Source organism: Pan troglodytes, chromosome 7, assembly GCF_028858775.2.
Source record: "Pan troglodytes isolate AG18354 chromosome 7, NHGRI_mPanTro3-v2.0_pri, whole genome shotgun sequence".
Taxonomy (NCBI): domain Eukaryota; kingdom Metazoa; phylum Chordata; class Mammalia; order Primates; family Hominidae; genus Pan; species Pan troglodytes.
This window is the reverse complement of record NC_072405.2, coordinates 111,603,430-111,621,728: the sequence shown is the minus strand read 5'-3', so window position 1 is coordinate 111,621,728 and position 18,299 is coordinate 111,603,430. Positions and strand designations below refer to the sequence as shown.

General features: G+C 40.0%; 1 protein-coding gene and 1 pseudogene across 1 annotated transcript; one reads left to right on the top strand and one right to left on the bottom strand.

Moving 5' to 3' along the window:
* Positions 1-14,771: 14,771 nt before the first annotated feature.
* On the bottom strand, positions 14,772-15,479 carry LOC472831 (putative nascent polypeptide-associated complex subunit alpha-like protein). Its single transcript, XM_009455744.4, is given in 2 exon segments — positions 14,772-15,091; positions 15,094-15,479. Coding segments are annotated over 2 exon segments (642 nt in total). The 5' UTR covers positions 15,431-15,479; the 3' UTR covers positions 14,772-14,786.
* Positions 15,480-17,321: 1,842 nt separating this feature from the next.
* Positions 17,322-18,066, top strand: LOC104007721 (double homeobox protein A-like; annotated as a pseudogene).
* The last annotated feature ends 233 nt before the right edge of the window (positions 18,067-18,299 follow it).

Sequence of the window (18,299 nt, the reverse complement as noted above, 5' to 3'; positions counted from 1 at the left end):
ATCAGTGCCATTTTCCCAGCAGCATGTGCTCACTTAATGTCTCTGGGTCACATTTTGGTAATTCTTGCAATATTTCGAACTTTATTGTTATTATTATTTCTGTTGTGGTGATCTGTGATCAGTGATGTTTGATGTTACTATCATAATTGTTTGGGGGCCCTGCAAACTGTACCCATATAAGATGGTGAACTTAATTGATAAATGTGTATGTTCTGACTGCTATGACTGGCCGTTCCTCCATCTCTCTCCCTCTCTTTCAAACTCTCTATTCCCTGAGACACAACAATATTGAAATTAGGCCAATTAATAACTCTTCAATGGCCTCTAAGTGTCCAAGTGAAAGGAAGAGTTGCGTATCTCTCACTTTATATAAAAAGCTAGAAATAATTATAGCTTAGTTAGAGGAAGACATTTTGAAAGCCAACATAGGCTGAAAAGTAGGCCTTTTGTGCTAAATAGTTGGCCCAGTTGTGAATGTTAAAAAAAAAAAAAAAGGTCTTGAAGAAAATTAAAAGTGCTACTCCAATGAACACACAAATGATGAGAAAAGCCTTATTACTGATGTAGAGGAAGTTTCAGTGGTCTGGGTAGAAGATCAAATCAGCCACAACATTCCCTTAAGCCAAAGTCAGATCCAGAGCAAGGCCCTAACTCTCTTCAATTTTATGAAGGCTAAAAGAGGTGGAAAAAACTGCAGAAGAAAAATTGGAACCTAGCAGAGGTTAGTCTGTGAGGTTTAGAGAAAAAAGCCATCTCCATAACGTAAAAGTGCAAGGTAAAGCAGCAAGTGCTGATGGAGAAGCTGCAACAAATTGTTCAGATCTAGCTAAAATCATTGATGAAGCTGGTGTGCTAAAACAACAGATTTTTGAAGTAGAAAAAAACAGCCTTCTATTGAAAGAAGATGCCATCTAGAACTTTCATAGCTAAAGAGAAGTTAATGTTGGCTTCAAAGAACAGGCTGACTTTCTTCTTAGGGGCTAATGTAGCTGGTGACTAAATTGAAGCCAATGCTCACTTACCATTCCAAAAGCCCTAGGGCCCTTGGGAAGTATGCTAAAGCTATCCGGCCTGTGCTCTATAAATAAAACAACAAAGCCTGAATGACAGCATATCTGTTTACAGCATGGCTTACTGAATATTTAAAGCCCACTTTTGAGATCTACTTCTCAGAAAAAAAATTTCTTTGAAAATATTACTGCTCATTGATAATGCACTGGTCACCCAAAAGCTCCAACAGAAATGTACAGGGATGTATATTAATGTTGTTCTAATGGCTGCTAATGCAACATCCATTCTGTACCTCTTGGACAAAGAAATAATTTGATTTTCACATTTCACTATTAAATAAATACATTATGTAAGATTATAGCTGCTATAAACCATGATTCTTCTGTTAGATCTGGGCAAAGTAAATCGAAAAGCATCTGAAAAGGATTCACCACTTTAGATGCCATTAAGAACATTTATGATTAGGCCGGGTGCAGTGGCTCATGCCTGTAATCCCAGCACTTTGGGAGGCCAAGATGGGCAGATCACAAGGTCAGGAGATCAAGACCATCCTGGCTAACAAGGTGAAACCCCGTCTCTACTAAAAATACAAAAAATTAGCTGGGCATGGTGGTGGGTGCCTGTGGTCCCAGCTGCTCAGGAGGCTGAGGGAGGAGAGTGGCATGAACCCGGCAGGTAGAGCTTGCAGTGAGCCGAGATAGTGCCACTGCACTCCAGTCTGGGTGACAGAGTGAGACTCTGTCTCAAAAAAAAAAAAAAAAAAGAACATTTATGATTCATGGGAGGAGGTCAAAATAATAATATTAATAGAAGTTTGTAAAAGGTGGATTCCAACCATCATGAATGACTTTGAAGGGATCAAGACTTCAGTGGAGGAAGTAACTGCAGATGTGGTGGAAATGGCAAGAGAACTAGAATTAGAAATGGAGTCTGAAGATGTGACTGACTTGCTGAAACCTCACAATAAAACTCGAACAGATGAAGAGTTGCTTCTAATGGATAAGAAAAGAAAGTGGTTTCTTTAGATGGAATGCTCTACTCCTGGTGAAGATGCTGTGAACATTGTTGAAATGACAACAAAGGATTGAGAGTGTTTCATAATCTCAGTTGACAAAGCAGCAGCAAGGTTTGAGAGGATTACCACAATTTTGAAGAAGCTCTATGGTAGGTAAAATGCTATCAAACATTATGGTACATTAGAGAGAAACCTCTCAATCAATTCAGCAAATTTCATTGTCAACTTATTTTAAGAAATTGCCACAGCCACCTCAACCTTCAGCAACCACCACCCTGATCAATCAGTAGTTATCAATATCAAAGCAAGACCTTTTACCAGCACAAAAGATTATGACTCACTGAAGGCTGAGATGATTATTGGCATTTTTCAGCAATAAAGTATTGTAAAATCAATGTATGCATGTTGTTTTCTTACATAAAATGCTATTGTACATTTAATGGACTACAGGACAGTATAAACATAACTTATGTATTCCCTGGGAAACAAAAAAATTGTATTACTTGTTTTGTTAAAATATTCACTTTATTGCCATAGTCTGTAACTGAAACCACAATATCTCTGAAGTATGCCTGTAAATATAAATAATTTCTGAGGAAGGATTGCACCTTGTCAGCCTCAAATTATTGTATATTGCATATGCGTCTGGAACCCAATTAAAAAAATAACCAAGCACACAATGATACCAGATGATTTTATTAAAACTCATGGAAAACATGAGACAATAGAAATAGATCCAGAGGAGATACAGAAAATAGAGTTACCACAGATTTAAAATAATTGTGCTTACTTTATTTGAGATAAAATACAAGACTGATAATTTTGTAGTGGGTTAGAAACTAGAAAAACCCTTAATAAATGGAAATTCTAAAACTAAAAATAAGTGAAATTAAGAACTCAATGAATGAATTTAATCAGAATTTAGACAAAGTTGAAGAGAGAATTAGTAAACTGGAAGATAGCTCAGAATAAAGCACAGAAAGGAGGGGGAAAATGGAAGAACACAGAAAAGAGCATTAAAAACAGAGGATATAGCAAGGAGTTTTAACATATGTATAAAAGGGGCTTCTCAAAGTAAGGAGAAGCCCAAATGAAGTAGAAGCAATATTTGAAGAGATAATGGCTGATAATTGCCTAAAACTAATGAAAGAAAATCAAACCACAGATTTCAGAAGCACTCAAAATTCAAAGCATGAAAAATAAAATTAAAATTATCATAGTAAAACTTCTCAAAGTAAGGACTAAGAAGAAATATTGAAAGTAGCCAGGGAAAAAGAGAGATACCTTCCAAGGCATAACAAACTGTTCCCTGACTTTTCAACTGTAACAAGGGCTAGAAGATAATGGAATGGTATCTTCAAAATACTGAAGGAAAACAATTGCCAAAGAATAATTCTAAATGTCACTAAAAGAAGTGAGACATGTTATGTTACAACAGATCAAAACTAAGAGGTTGTTCTTCACACAGAAGAAAAATTAACTCAGATTGAAAATCAGAGATGCAAGAAAAAATAAAGAGCACAAAAAGGGTGTGACTAATTTAATTTAATTTAATGTGACTAATTTAATTGACCATTGACTATATAAAACAATAATAATAATGGCTTAGGGTAAAATACAATAATAATATATTTTTATATGTAATATATATAATAATTCCTTAGGGTAAAATATACATAAAGAACTAAACAGCAATAATTACATATAAGTCATGAGGGAATAAATGAAGTGAAAAGCTTCTAAGGTTCTTGCATTACCTTGGAAAAGAGTAGAAATATCAAGCAACGTTAGACTTTAAGTGAAGAATGTGTATTGTAGTCACTGAGGTAAGCACAAATAGAAAAGCAAAATTATATAAAACTACCAAGCTAATGGAAGAGGGGAATGGAATAATAAATAATATGGAGTCCCAAAAAAGGCAAGAAAGAAGTAAGGAATATAGATCAATAAGAAAAAGGAGAAGTAAAAGGGCAGATTAGACCTAAACACATTAATAACTACGTTTAATATAAGTAAACTAAAACGACCAATTAAAGGATAAAGTTTGTCAGGCAGGATTTAAAAAAAATTACAACATGTTGCTTACAAAACACTCATCTAAAGTACAAAGAGGCCGGGTGCGGTGGCTTACGCCTGTAATCCCAGCACTTTGGGAGGCAGAAGCGGGTGGATCACCTGAGGTCAGGAGTTCGAGACCAGCCCAACTAACATGGTGAAACCCCATCTCTACTAAAAATATAAAAATTAGCTGGGCATGGTGTAGGGCACCTGTAATTCCAGCTACTCGGGAGGCTGAGGCAGGAGAATCGCTTGAACCCAGGAGGTGGAGGTTGCAGTGAGCCAAGACCACGCCATTGTACTCTAGCCTGGGCAACAAGAGTGAAACTCTGTCCAAATAAAATAAAATAACAAAATAAAATAAAATAAAGTGCAAAGATATAGAAACGAATGGAAAAAGAAAGCTGCAGTAGTTATATTAATATCATGAAAATTAAATTTTCATGATATTATATATCATATAGGTAAAAGTATTATTACAGATGAAGAGAGATAATTCATAATGATAAAAATGTGCAGTATGCTGGGAAGATTTTGCACTTCTAAGATTGTTTGTCTTTAATAACAGAGGTGAAAATACACAGAGCAAAATTTACCAGAACTACAAAATAAAAGTTTTTCAAAGTATCTGTGGTGAAGGAACATTTAAAATTTTCTAATCTGCTGCAGATTAATACTCGTATAAAATTACAATAAAAATTGACTAATAGAGAAAATGAAAAACACACACACGAAATACAGATTCGCTAATCATAATGCATAGATGTCACAGCAATGTCAAATTGCTAATAAAGTTGCTAAATGGTTGTTTCAATTTACCATGTGTTCCAAGAACACACTAACTTATGTGCTCTTGGACAGGTGACAGTTTGGAGACTACCACTGGCCAGCAGAACGCATTTTGAATAGCACTGAAACAGAAAAAGCCACAGTTGCAGTAGGAGACTTTCCACTGCTGAGATTGCACTGAGCTGAGATAATATCACTGCACTCCAGCGTGGGCAACAAAGTGAGACCTTGTCTCAAAACAACAACAACAACAACAAACTCCAAAAGCAATAATAATAATCAGTGGTGAATGATGAGTGTGCACGAGTTATGTGTACTTTTCACATGACACATAAAAATTGTCTCTATAGTATAAGATGGAAATCATACCAAATACGTTCTCAGGAGTGGAAGTAGGCTAGAAATCAATTTTTTTTTTTCAAAAAAAGATTAGCTGGAAATCCTCTCTGTATTTGGACATTTAAAACTACACATTAAATAATCTATGGGTTAAAGAAGAAATCACAATGGAAAGGTCATGCATACCAAAACTTCTAAGATCCAGTTTAAGCCATGCTTAGAGAGCCATACATACCTTAAGTGCACATATTAAAAAAGAAGATGAGTTGGATATCAGTACTCTCAGCATTCATCTCAAGACACTGGTGAAGTACAGTCAATGAACCCCAAAGAAAGTATAAGAAAAGACATCTTAAAGAGCAGGGCCAAAAGAGGTTAAATATAAAATAAAAATTATAAGAAATCACAATAGTACTTAAAGAAAATATAATGTTTTTTAAATAGTAGGGGTGCAAATAGCCCTTCTAAATATGGCAGCAAAGACAGAAACTATGAAGGGAAAAAGATAATACAATTAGACTATTTACTTACAAAAAAAATCTATGTCGAAATCACTACAGACAATACTAAAAGACAAATGACCACACAGGCAAAATATTTGCAAATTATATGACAAGAAGTCTGTATCATTTCTATGCAAAAAGCATATGCAAAATCAATACATAAAAGGAAAACATTCCAATAGAAAAAAATAGCCACAAGACGTGTACTGGCACTTGCAAAAACAAGATACATAAATGGTTCATAAACATATTAAAATACCCAATCTCACTAATAATCCAAGAAATAGAGTAATGTCTAATCTCACTGACAACAAAGAGTTTTCAAATACGAGCTTTTATTTTCACCCATGATTATACTTACAATAAAACCAAAAGCAGCTAGGCATGGTGGCTCACACTTGTAATCCCAGGACTTTGGGAAGCTGAGGAAGCTGGATTGCTTGAGCTCACGATTTCAAGACCAGTCTGGGCAACATAGTGAGACCCCATCTCTAAAAAAAAATTAGCAGGGTGGCACATGCCTGTAGTCCCAGCTACTCAGGAGGTTGAGGTGGGAGGATCACCTAAGCCTGGGAAGCTGAGATTGCAGAGAGCTGAGATAACATCACTGCACTCCACCCTGGGCAACAAAGTGAGGCCTTGTCTCAAAACAACAACAACAACAAACCCCAAAAGCAATAATAATAATCAGTGGTGAATGATGAGTTTGCAGGAGTTATGTGTGAGGTATAGAAAAGGGGCTATTTTTCCAGAGAGAAATTTAACAATATGTATCAAAAGACTTAAATGGAAACCACTCAACTCAGGAAATTCATTTCTTGGAATTTGGCCTTGGGAAATAATCATGGATACATGCAAAGATGTTTTTACAAGTATGTTTATTATGGCATTGTTTATAATAGCAAAAAAAAAGTGAACTATATAAATATCCAAAATTAGAGAAGGTTAATAAACATTTGGTACCACACTAAACAGAGTAGAGGAACACAATTTACCCATTAAAAATGATAACGTGAGAGAATATTCAGCAAAATGAAAAGTGATATATGAAATATTGGTAAGGGAATAAAGCAGATTGTGAAACATTGTGATCTCACTTTTGTTGTATATAGTTAGGATAGGCAGCAATTTTTAAAAATTGTTTTTAGAGGTTGTTTTAATTTTGTTCACTTTTACTTCTCTGTATTTTATAAAACATTTAAAGCAAACACGTTTTGCTTAGAAAGAAAGAAAAGAGAGAAAGAAAGAAAGAGAGAGAGAGAAAGAAAGAGAGAGAAAGAAAGAGAGAGAGAAAGAAAGGAAAGAAAGAAAGAAAGAAAAAGAAAGAAAGAAAAAAAAGAAAGAAAGAAAGGAGGAAAGAAAAAGAAAAAGAAAGAAAAAAGAAAGGAATAGAGGCAGGCTTTCACTATGTTGCCCAGGCTGATCTCAAACTCCTGAGCTCAAGTGATCCACCCACCTTGGCCTCCCAAAGTGCTGAGATTACAGGTGTGAGCCACCCTGCTGCCCAACATATGTTACTTTTCGTAGGAAAAATGGTCCTGAAAAAAAAACTTCCGGTTTTGAAATGTTATCTTTGCTTCCAAATTTCAAATAAAATGCAGAGGAAGCACATGTACAATTCATTGCTTACTGACTTGGCCCTTGTTCTGCAGAGTTCACTTGGTCATATAATAAACTTGTTTTCACACTAATATTTGACATAGAAATTGAAAGAAAACACTGAGCTTGTTTTTACCACATTTGGAGCAGCAGCTTTTTTATTGTAATTTTTTTTAGCTTATCAAGATAAGTGGTTTCCTACAGGATACTGAACATCATTTCCAAGGCACGAAATTTCTCATAAAGGTAATCTATTCACTCATGCAATAAATATTTATTAGGCATATTTCTGTGTTCGGCCCTGTGCCAAAGACTGAGAATACAGTGATGGACTAGACCAGCCACCACTGCCCTTGTGGGGCTCAAGGTCCAGGGTCTCTCCTATCAGATGCGTCACACTTGACGATCCAACACTCAGGCCACAGTGTGGGCAATTTTCAAATGGAGACCACTCCGCCCAAATTCCTGAGCCCTTCAGCACACACTGAGTGCACCAGAAGCAAATGTATTAGCAGGAGTGTGCAAGCAGTCCTTCAGAAATGAGGAAGTCACTCTCTTCCTGAAAAGTAAAATATCAGCTTTTCTCAACTATTTCTGGAACTAAATTTTAAAAATTTGAGTCTTGTCTTGAAAGAGCTAAGAAAAGTAAATAAATGAAGCTGCCAACAATCTCTCACCCTCAAGGATGTGAGGAAAGAGTGTATTTATGAAAGGGAACCAGAAGGACTGTGCTCACTGGCTGATAGACAACGCAAGTAGGAATTCATTTCCCAACAATGACTCAGCAGAATCACAGATATAATGTAGTGGGCCCAGGATTGAACGAGGAGAGTCATACACAGGTCATAACACAGCATGAAAGTAATGAATAGTTGTACACCCAGTTTTCTCTCAATTTGTTTCCTGCTCAGAAAGCTCAAATGCCAATCTGTCCAAAGCCAGATGTTGTGGTAACCCCAAGTTCAGGTGAAGCTGGATCAGCAGGTCTTAGTGAAATTGCATAGACATGCAGCAACTCAGGCTGTCACAGATGTGGAGATGGTGTGCCAGGCCTGGGAGTAAGAGGTTTGGTCCAGATGAGATGGGGATTGCTTTGTTTATCTATTGCTATGTTTAAAAAACAAACAAACAACAAAAAAAAAACCCCACAAAACTTAGTGGCTTAAAACAAATACAGACATACAGAATTTCTTAATTTTTCATGAGTCTGAGGGCTGAACCCACTCCACTGGGCAGCCTTCCTGCTTCACGTGCTGCAGTACACATGCAGTCACACGGCTGCCTTCATCTGGAGCTTGGCTCCGGCTGATAGTCCAAGGTGGCATCTCATGCTTCAGTGTCTCTCTCCATGCAGCCTATCAATACTCAAGAAACCACCTGAGCAATATTACAATATGGCAGATGACTTCATGCATGGGCACCAGTGGGGTCCCTGCTTGCATCCTATTTGCTAATGTTTCTTTGGACAAAGCAAGTCACATCGCCCATTCCAGAGTCAATGCAGGAGGTGCTACACAAGTTGTGACTCTTTTGCGCTGTGGTTTATTGGGGCCCTCAATCTAACAGTTTACCACAGGGACCAAGACCAGGAAACGGGTGGGATGAGGATGTGAAAGGGGGATGTGGTGCAGGGATGTGGTGGGGCGGAGGCCACAATAGGAATGTGGCCACCACCCAAGACAATAGCATAATTGGAGTTAGGAGTGGGGACATGGAGATCAAGGTGAAGAGATAAACAGAGGGACTGTGGCTGGTCAAACAGTCTACAGCATGAGCAGAAGAGCAGAGTAAAACCCAAGAAACCACGTAGGAGGTGGCAAGGCAGAAACTAAGCAAGAATGGGGGGAATAATCCTGACTTCTCGTAAAGAGAAACATTGGGAAGAAAACACAAATCCCTGGTGCCATTTTTGTTTTTTAAATGAGGGAGCTTAGATTTTCCAATGAGCCCCTACGATATACTCTTTCTAGTTTAGGAGAGATGACAGCTTTGGGTGGTCAGGGGCTCCCTGGAGCCCTCCCTGGGCCCTGCTGCTCCTCGCACTCATCTTTTCCTTGTTCTCCAGCCCCTCCCTTCTCTGTCCCAAACATTGGCTCAGGTGTTCCAACTTTGAAGATATGTTTTTAATGTGGTTTTATATATGTTTTAAATGTTTGTAAAAAGTGGAATATCAGTAATTTAACCAGTAGACTTACATAGTAAGAGGGGAGGAGTCTCACTGTGGTTTACAAACTCTCATATGATTCTCTGACCTCATCTTCCGCCCCCCACCCCCCCACCCTCCACCCGCAGTCTCTGTAGCTGCACTGGCCAATTGTTCTACAAAGGGGCCTTTTACCTGCCACATAGCACCTGTCTGGGAATCTCTCCCCCCACATACATACACGGCTCCCCCATTTTTTTCATATCTTTGCTAATGTGTAATCTCACTGATTATTTCCCTAGCCATTTTTCTGACATTATTTAACATTGCAACCTACCCTTTCTCCACACATAACTATTCTTTTTCTGTGCTGTGTTTTTCTAGAGAGCCCCTCACACCATGTAACAATACATATATTTGTTTGTTTTTGTTGTTGTTTGATTTATTTTGCATCTTTCCACAATCCCAGGATGATTCTAACATGCAGTCAAGTTCACAAGGAGCAGGTTTAGGGCACGGGGTTCAGTTACTCAGAACTCTATTCCAGTTCTGCCTTGCAGCTGAGAGCACCCATGACCTTGGGCAGTTCCTTAACTTCTGAGGACCTCATCTGTAAAATGCAAGTCATGAAAGTTCTTCTTATCTGCTAGGTTCCTGTGAACATTACATGCGACTTGCAAGCATGGAGCTCAAGCTCATGGCGCCCGGCACGTGGTAAGTGCTGAGTGGCCAACAGGTTTTTGTGGGAGGGGATTTGGGTCTCCCATTCTGTGATGGTTGTGTCGACCCTTCTTGAGAACAGCATGTGGGGTTAAGCACTCCTGGCTGCAGCGACTGTCTTCTTTTCCGTCGGCAGAGATTGTTAGGGTTGCTTAGCAAAGCACCTGCTTGTCCTTTTAGAGCCCAGTCTCCTGGTGTCAATAAATTCATAATTGTTCATTAGATCACATCGATGTCTTAGAGCAAAGTAAAGAATATTGAAATAGTAGTTGCCAAAGGTTTCTGGCTAGGTAACAGCCACAGGAGAAAATGGATGCTATGAATTTCCTTTTGATACACATTAATTATATTCGAGTTTCTCACTGGAAAATCACTTGAAAGAAGTATGTCAAAGCTTTTCTGGCTGGGTGCAGTGGCTCATGCCTGTAATCCCAGCACTTTGGGAGGCTGAGGCAGGTGGATCACTTGAGGTCAGGAGTTCGAGACCAGCCTGGCCAACATGGAAAAACTCCATCTCTACTAAAAATACAAAAAAAATTAGCCAGGCATGGTGGCAGGCACCTGTAATTTCAGCTACTCAGGAGACTGAGGTGGGAGAATCAATTGAACCCAGGAGGCAGAGGTTGCAGTGAGCTGAGATTGTGCCACTGTACTCCAGCCTGGACAACAGAAACTGTCACACACACACAAAAAAAGCTTTTATTTTTTAAACTTTCTTTCTAACAGAGAGAGCATCGCAGCAAATCACCCAAGGCTACGGCATTAGGCACCTCACTTCCTGAGGACCTTCAGGTTTGTCCAAGGAGCATTTTGTTTATTTCAGAATAACAATCTGAAATAGGATCTCATGATGGTGCCAGCTATTTTGTTTATTTCAGAACCTCTTCTCAGGGAGCCTTATATTAAAGTGAATTCTCAGTAGAAACAATTTTTCTCCAGCTTATCCTTCCTGGAAAGATCTGATAGGAGTAAAAGAGAAAGTATTTTTTAAAACGGTTTATTCATTACTCATTTAAAACATTAAAGTATTTATGGAGCTCTGCTGACATGGAGGACCCCAGGCTGGCCTTCACGGAGTTTACATTCTATCAGAGTGACCTATCAGATTTGCATGCAGTGAAGTGCAGTAAAGTTTGCTAAGTGCTACTATAACAGTATAAACAAAGCATTCAGAAAGAGTGATTACTTGCAGCTGGATATGGAGGAGGCATTCTCAACAGCTTTACAGAAGAGAGATTTTACCAGACCCAGAAGAGAGAGAGGATCATTCAAGTGACAGGATCAGCAAAGGCAGAGCCACAGGGCTAGGACAACAGGCTGCCCATTTGAAGGAGATGAGAACAGCAGCCTGATGTGGCTCTCCCAGGGCCACAAGAGGAGTCACCAGAGATGGTGCTAGAGAGGCTGATGAGGATAGGTTTGAAGAGCTGGAAGAGTCTACTTAGAAATTTGAAATTCATTCTCCAGGCAATTGGGAGCCATTGAAACATTTTGAGCAAAACCAGGTCATGACTAGATCTGTGATTAAGGAAGATCACTCTGAGACAGGTCCTCAGTCCTTGACCAGGCAGCACAGTTGACAATGTGGTTAGACATTTTAGCAGTGATGTTGGTGAATTTCCAGGACAGCCTTTGTGGGAATCTGTAAAAAAAAATAATAATAATAAAATAAAATAAAAAACACTTGAGGTAGGAAATATGATTGCCTGCTTTGCTCTGACCTCGGCCTTTGCTCATTTATCTGCTGGGATTTGATCAGACTCATTCTAGCCTCTTTTTTTGCTCTGCCTCCACCAAGGGTAGTGGTCCTGGCCCCAGGCACTCAGCTTCCCTTCTCCATGAGCTCCCTGCTCTAGATACTGAGGCTCAAGACAGCAAGTCAAGCCATTTATGTTGAGTGAATGTCATGCATGAGGAATCGTGTTGTGGATGCCATGATGCACTACCCAGATGCCCATCCACGACTGAAGGACTCACCCCCCTCGCTGCTGAGGGTGCTGCCAGCCCACAACCCTCAGCTGTCAGTCTAACTTCACAAGCAGACAGTTCAGGAGAGTCATCCCATCTTCAGAATTCTAAGTCAGGTCAAATGAGACTTTCTTTGAGATTGTACTGCAGCGCGACTTCTTCCTCTGCCCAATCCTGCTTTCTCCCCTTATTTTCCACAGGCACTGGCCCCAGAAATATTCCTTATAAACCTCCTACATGTGAACCTTCATCCCAAGGTGTGCTTCCTAGGAACCCCCATGAAACAGAAAGAACCAGAATCAAGGATTAGAAGACAGTGTGAGTCCATCACATGATGATTGTGTTGTCTGGGATGAACCTCAGAGCTCTCCTTGAGGGCTGGGGCCAGGACTCAATGAGGCTTTCAATGATTTTTGATTCAGATAATGGATGCAACTTTCTTTGTAAATGTTTTAAAAGCCCATGCAATTGTCAGTTATCGTTATTTATAGTTGGAAAGGAGAACAAAGATAACATCGATGGAAAACTGAAAGATGAGACTGGATTCAAAGTTGGAGACCCTGGTGCAGAGAGGGAAGGGGAGAGGATGTCACAATTGCTCAGAGGGGACATAATGAAGATGAGAAGGAGACTAATACTCAGAAATGGGCCATCAAGAGTGTGCGAGGCTTCAGAAATGTCAAGTGGGTTAAGCAATGATGGAAAGTGTTAGATTTAAGAGCAATGCTCACACTCAATTTTCTAGGAATGTTTGATTGGTCATCAGTAGTCTATTTGGAGAAGCATGGAGCAGGAACATATCTGTCTCCTTTTCCACTATGGACCCTGTGCCTAAGAAGCTGCTGGTACCCAGGGAGCACCTAGCAACCATTTATTATTGTTGAATAATTCTTAGGTGTTTGAAAGCAACATGTATACTTTATTGCTACTAATGAAGACAATTATTGAAGTAGTATGCTGGAAAATTTGTCTGCTACTGACCTCTGCCACACACCTGCGAACACACTCATCTACCTACCCATGCTCTATCCAGCCTGGTTGCTGACTACAAACAGAATTACTTCCCTAGCATCTTGGAAGTTGTTTTTCCTATACACACGACCTAGAAAGAAATCTCTAAGCCTATCCCTATGCTGTTTTGTTTTGTTTTGTTTTGTTTTAGTAGAGACGGGGTTTCACCATGCTGGCTAGGCTGGTCTCGAACTCCTGACCTCATGATTTGTTCTCCTCGGCCTCTGAAAGTGTTGGGATCACAGGTGTGAGCCACCACTCCTGGCCCTCCCATACTTCTTTAAGGCCCCTATACCTCTTTGAACATTGATCATTCCTGAAAGAGTATGCAAATGAACCACTAATAAGATGGCATGCTTCTGAATTTAATCAGGAAAGGGCAAACACATGTTATAGAATTAAAGATCTAAACACACATTTTGAGGGATACACTCGTAGGATATTGAAGGCAGAGGAATTGTTTCCAAATAAAACAGCCTCCTTTGAAGTGAGAGTACATCAAAGCAAGTTCTTCTTACCTTTGGGAATGTAGCCTTCTTATAAATTTACATGGCCACTTGGATGGGTGATCAGGGCATAATTTTCCCTTCCCATTTTGACCTATTTGGGTTGACGTTTAGTGCATCACCACACAATGATTTGTCTATCTCCCCACTAAACTATGAATTTTTTTAGGGTAAGGACTTTTTCTTTAATCTCTGGTTCCCTGCCACATTGCAAATGACCTGTTGCTTGGGAGACACTAAAAGGATATTGAAGGAAGGGAGAAGAGCAAAGAAAGGGAGGGGAGGCAAATGGAATGGAGTCCAGTTAGACTCATGGCGCTCATTCAAAGTTGTCAAAACACTCAATTCCTGTTGGCCTTGAGGGAGCTTCCTGACTCCCAGAGCACTGGGGGATAGTGAGAAATAGGTAAAATTTGGAATCAGGAGACTTGGGTTTGTGTTCTAGTTATGCCATTTCATGCATGTGTGTCCTTAGATGAGGCATTTAACCCCCAAGCCTCAATATCATCTTCTGTAGATTGAGGATTATTATGTCTACCTTAAAGAGATCTTGAGTGATTAAGTGAAATAAAATATGTGAAAGCATTCAACAATTTTTTTTTTTTTTTTTTTTGAGACAGAGTCTCACTCTGTCACCCAGGCTGGAGTGCCGTGGTGCAATCTCAGCTCACTGCAACCTCTGCCTTCTGGATTCAAGTGATTCTCCTGCCTCAGCCTCCTGAGTAACTGGGATTACAGGTGTGCACCACCATGCCCAGCTAATTTTTGTATTTTTAGTAGAGACAGGGTTTCATCATGTTGGCCAGGCTGGTCTCGAACTCATGACCTCAGATGATCTGCCTGCCTTGGCCTCCCAAAGTGCTGAGATTCAGGCATGAGCCACCGCTCACAGCAAGCATTCAGCAAATTTTTAAATGCCATTTAATTGTTACCTACCATTATTATTACCCTGAAATCAGAGCCATCTTCCACTGAACTCTCTTTTCTGTTTAATTTGGCAAAATACTGTCTTTTTTTTTTCATCCAACAAGAAGCCATAACTTTATTTATGATAGAAACAGTACAAATTTCAAACCAAGCTGCAGTTACTCATCTGAGATACCAAAAAAGTTGCTTTCAGATGGTTACATTGTTAATTCCATAATAGCATTTACAATATCATTACTGTTCTTCAGGGCTCGGACTGCCTTTGCTCCCCACACATTTGCTTGTGACAGGACCAATTCTATGTCCTTAATTTCTACACCTGTTTCATCGACCTCTTCCTCTTCACTGCCCTCTTGTACAGTTGGAGTCTGTGTGTTTTCTTGAATGTTTGAGACAGCTTCACCTTGAACTTTGAATTTCTCAGCAGCTGCTAGTTGTGCTTCCTGAGATAAATCTTCAATCTTGGCTTCCCCAAAAACCATGTAGGTATCCGAAGCGGGCTCTTGTAGACATCTGGTTTTGTGATGACAAAGAGGATATTCTTAGATTTCTGGATAGTGACTCTAGTAACTCCTGTAACCTGTTGAAGACCCAGTTTGAACATAGCCTTCCGTGCCTTCTTTTCACTCCGCCTCTGTTTTGCTTTACTGACTGGTTCTTCATCAATTTCAGCTGCTACCACCAACTGGACTTGTTGTGCGGTTACCTGGGTGGAATCCTGTTCTTCAAGCTCTGGTACTGACTCATCACTGTCAGATTCTGTTCCAGACCCTGTCTCAGCCTGGGGCTGCAGCAACTGCTGCTCTATAGCAGGGACGGTTTCTGTGGCTTCGCCGGGCATTTTGTGGAGGGAACGTGGAATCAAGATGGCGGCAGAAAGAGAGCCAGAGTGAGCGTGGCCCACGTCTGTTGCAGAAGGAAGCCGGACGCCCAAAACACTGTATTTTGATAGAATGCTGTAAAAAAGGGGGGAAAGTCTGATTTTAAATTAATTTTCTCTTCTTGTTCTCAGGATTTCGGTTAAGTGTATTGGATGGTTATCCTTTTTAAAAAACTGAGAGCAACAGTGATTCCAATCAAAGGTTTGCTATTGGCCTCCAGTTAAATCAGAACCGCTTGAGAACTTTATAAAATACAGATTCCCAAGTCCCAATTCCGAGGACCTCAATTCAATTGTCCTTGAGTGGGGATGGGGAAACCTGTAGCTTAAAAAGCCGCCCAGCTGAGTCTGATGAGAAACCAGGCTAGGAAACCTGGACAGGCTCCTTTTTCCATTTAAAACTGTCAGCACCTGTAATCTGAGCACCTTGGGAGGCCGAGGTGGGCAGATCACCCGAGGTCAGGAGTTCGAGACCAGCCTGGCCAACATGGTGAAACCTTGTCTCTACTTAAAAATACAAAAAAATTAGCCAGGCGTGGTGGCGCATGCCTGTAATCCCAGCTACTGGGGAGGCTGAAGCAGGAGAATCACTTGAACCTGTGAGGTGGAGGTTGCAGTGAGCTGAGATCATGCCACTGCACTCCACCCTGGGCGACAGAGTGAGACTCTGTCTCGAAAACAAACAAACAAAGAAAAAACTGTCAGGAAAGCTCCAAGTTCAGGCAAGTGAGTTTTTGAATATGCCCCTTCTACCTGGCTAATTGTCAGCTGAATAAACCCTCACATGCTATGAGGGTTCATGGCATTCAAACTTGTTGTTTGAAACTAGCAATGTTATAGAAATGCCAGCCTCAGCCTGAGCATGCCTTTTCTGTAACAAATTCACAGGTAGGCACATGCACCTAAAATCAAAGCTCTGGAGCTAGAGTGGGAAATACAAGATTAGTAGGGCTCTTAGATAAAACATTTTGATCTCTTTTGTCTTATTTCCTCAGCTTCAAGAGAAAACGGCAAAAGGCATACCTCTGTCTATTTTACAGGGATTCATTATGATTATCATTATTATTATTTATTTCACTGTTTTTTTAGAGACAGGGTCTCACTTTGTCACCCAGGCTGGAGTCCGGTGGTGTGATCATAGTTCACTGCAGCCTCAAACTCCTGGGCTCAAGCAATTCTCCTGCCTCAGCCTCCTGAGTAGCTGGGACTACAGGCATGCACCAGCACACCTGACATGCAGGGATGTTTTGACCTGAAAATGAATGTGAAAAAGTAATGGTGATTCGAACTTTTTGGAAAAACTCCTCTGCCTCATCATCTTTGGGCTCAGGGTATCTCCACAGTTACCATTCAGCACAAATCTTATAAAAATTAAAATTCTACATTTCTATTCCAATTCCACTGGGACTCATGTATGGCTGGTGGTAAATTGGTACAACTACTTCAGAAAACTGTTGAGTAGTATCTAGCAAAGCTAAACATTTGCATACCCTATTTTGCTCCTATGCACATACCCAACAGAAATGTTTACAATGTTTACCAAAAGTGATGTACTAGATGTGCATAGTACTAATTATAATAGCTCAAAACTGAAATTACCCAAACGACCATGTACAGTAGCATGGATAAATAAATTGTAATATATTTGCACAGAATACCATACAAAAAAGAAAATGAATTATCTATAATTACATGCAAAATTAGATGAATTTCACAAGCATGAGTTTGAATGAAAAGCTAGACAGGAAACAGTCAATACTGCACCTACATAAAGTACAAAACTGGCAAAACTAAGAATTTGAGATTATGGGTCTCCAACACAGTACTTCAGCTTCCAGGACTCTCTTCCAGCATGACCAAAGACACCTCTTCACACAAGATGGTAGCAACAAATTATAGGTGCAGTCGCACCAAACTCACAGAACAATTGAAAATCCTCACCAATACCTTCGATCAAAAACCTTGCTCAGGTTATTCTACCAAACAAAAACTTGCTTTATAAATCAATACAGAAGAGTCAAGAATCCAAATTTGGTTTCAGAATTGAAGAGCTAGGCATGGATTCCAGAAAAGACCAGAACCAGAGACTTTAGAATCAAGCCAGAGCCATGGACAAGATCAACCTGGTGCAGAGTTTCAAAGTAGAGAAGCCAGACAGTGTTGTACCACCTACGGCGCCTCTCAATTATGCACTCTCATCAAGGCATTTTTGAAAAACCCATACCTTAGGATTGATTCCAGGAAACAACTTGCTAAAGAAATTAGTGTTCCAGAGTCAAGAGTCCAAATTTGGTTCCAAAATCAAAGATCTGGATTTCATCTCCAGAGAAAAAGGGAACCTGTTGTGTCCTTAGAACAAGAAGACCAGGGGCAAGATTTCTGAGAGACTTTCAAGGTACAGAAGATACACAGAATGGCACCACCCTCACTAGCAACTCTCATTTCTCTAGAGCCAGAACACGGTGAACACAGTCAAGTTCAGTGTATTTGATATTATCAACTTGGGTCCCAAATCTCTCTCATAGTCTTCCTGGGAGATGGGAAAGGACTTAGCTGGGTGTGGTGACTCACACTTGCAATCCCAGCACTCTGGGAGGCTGAGGCAGGAAGATTGCTTGAGCCCAGGAGTTTGAAACCAGCCTGGGCAACAGAGCAAGACCCTGTCTCTACTATCAAAAGTGAAATAAAATAGAAAGGACTATAGGAGGCACAGATAGGCACAGGAGGCACCACACTACCCTATTGACACAGCCTGGATCCAGAGTTCAGCAGACCTGAGACAATGAAAATAAACTTAGTAATAATAATAATAATAAAAAGATTATGGTTA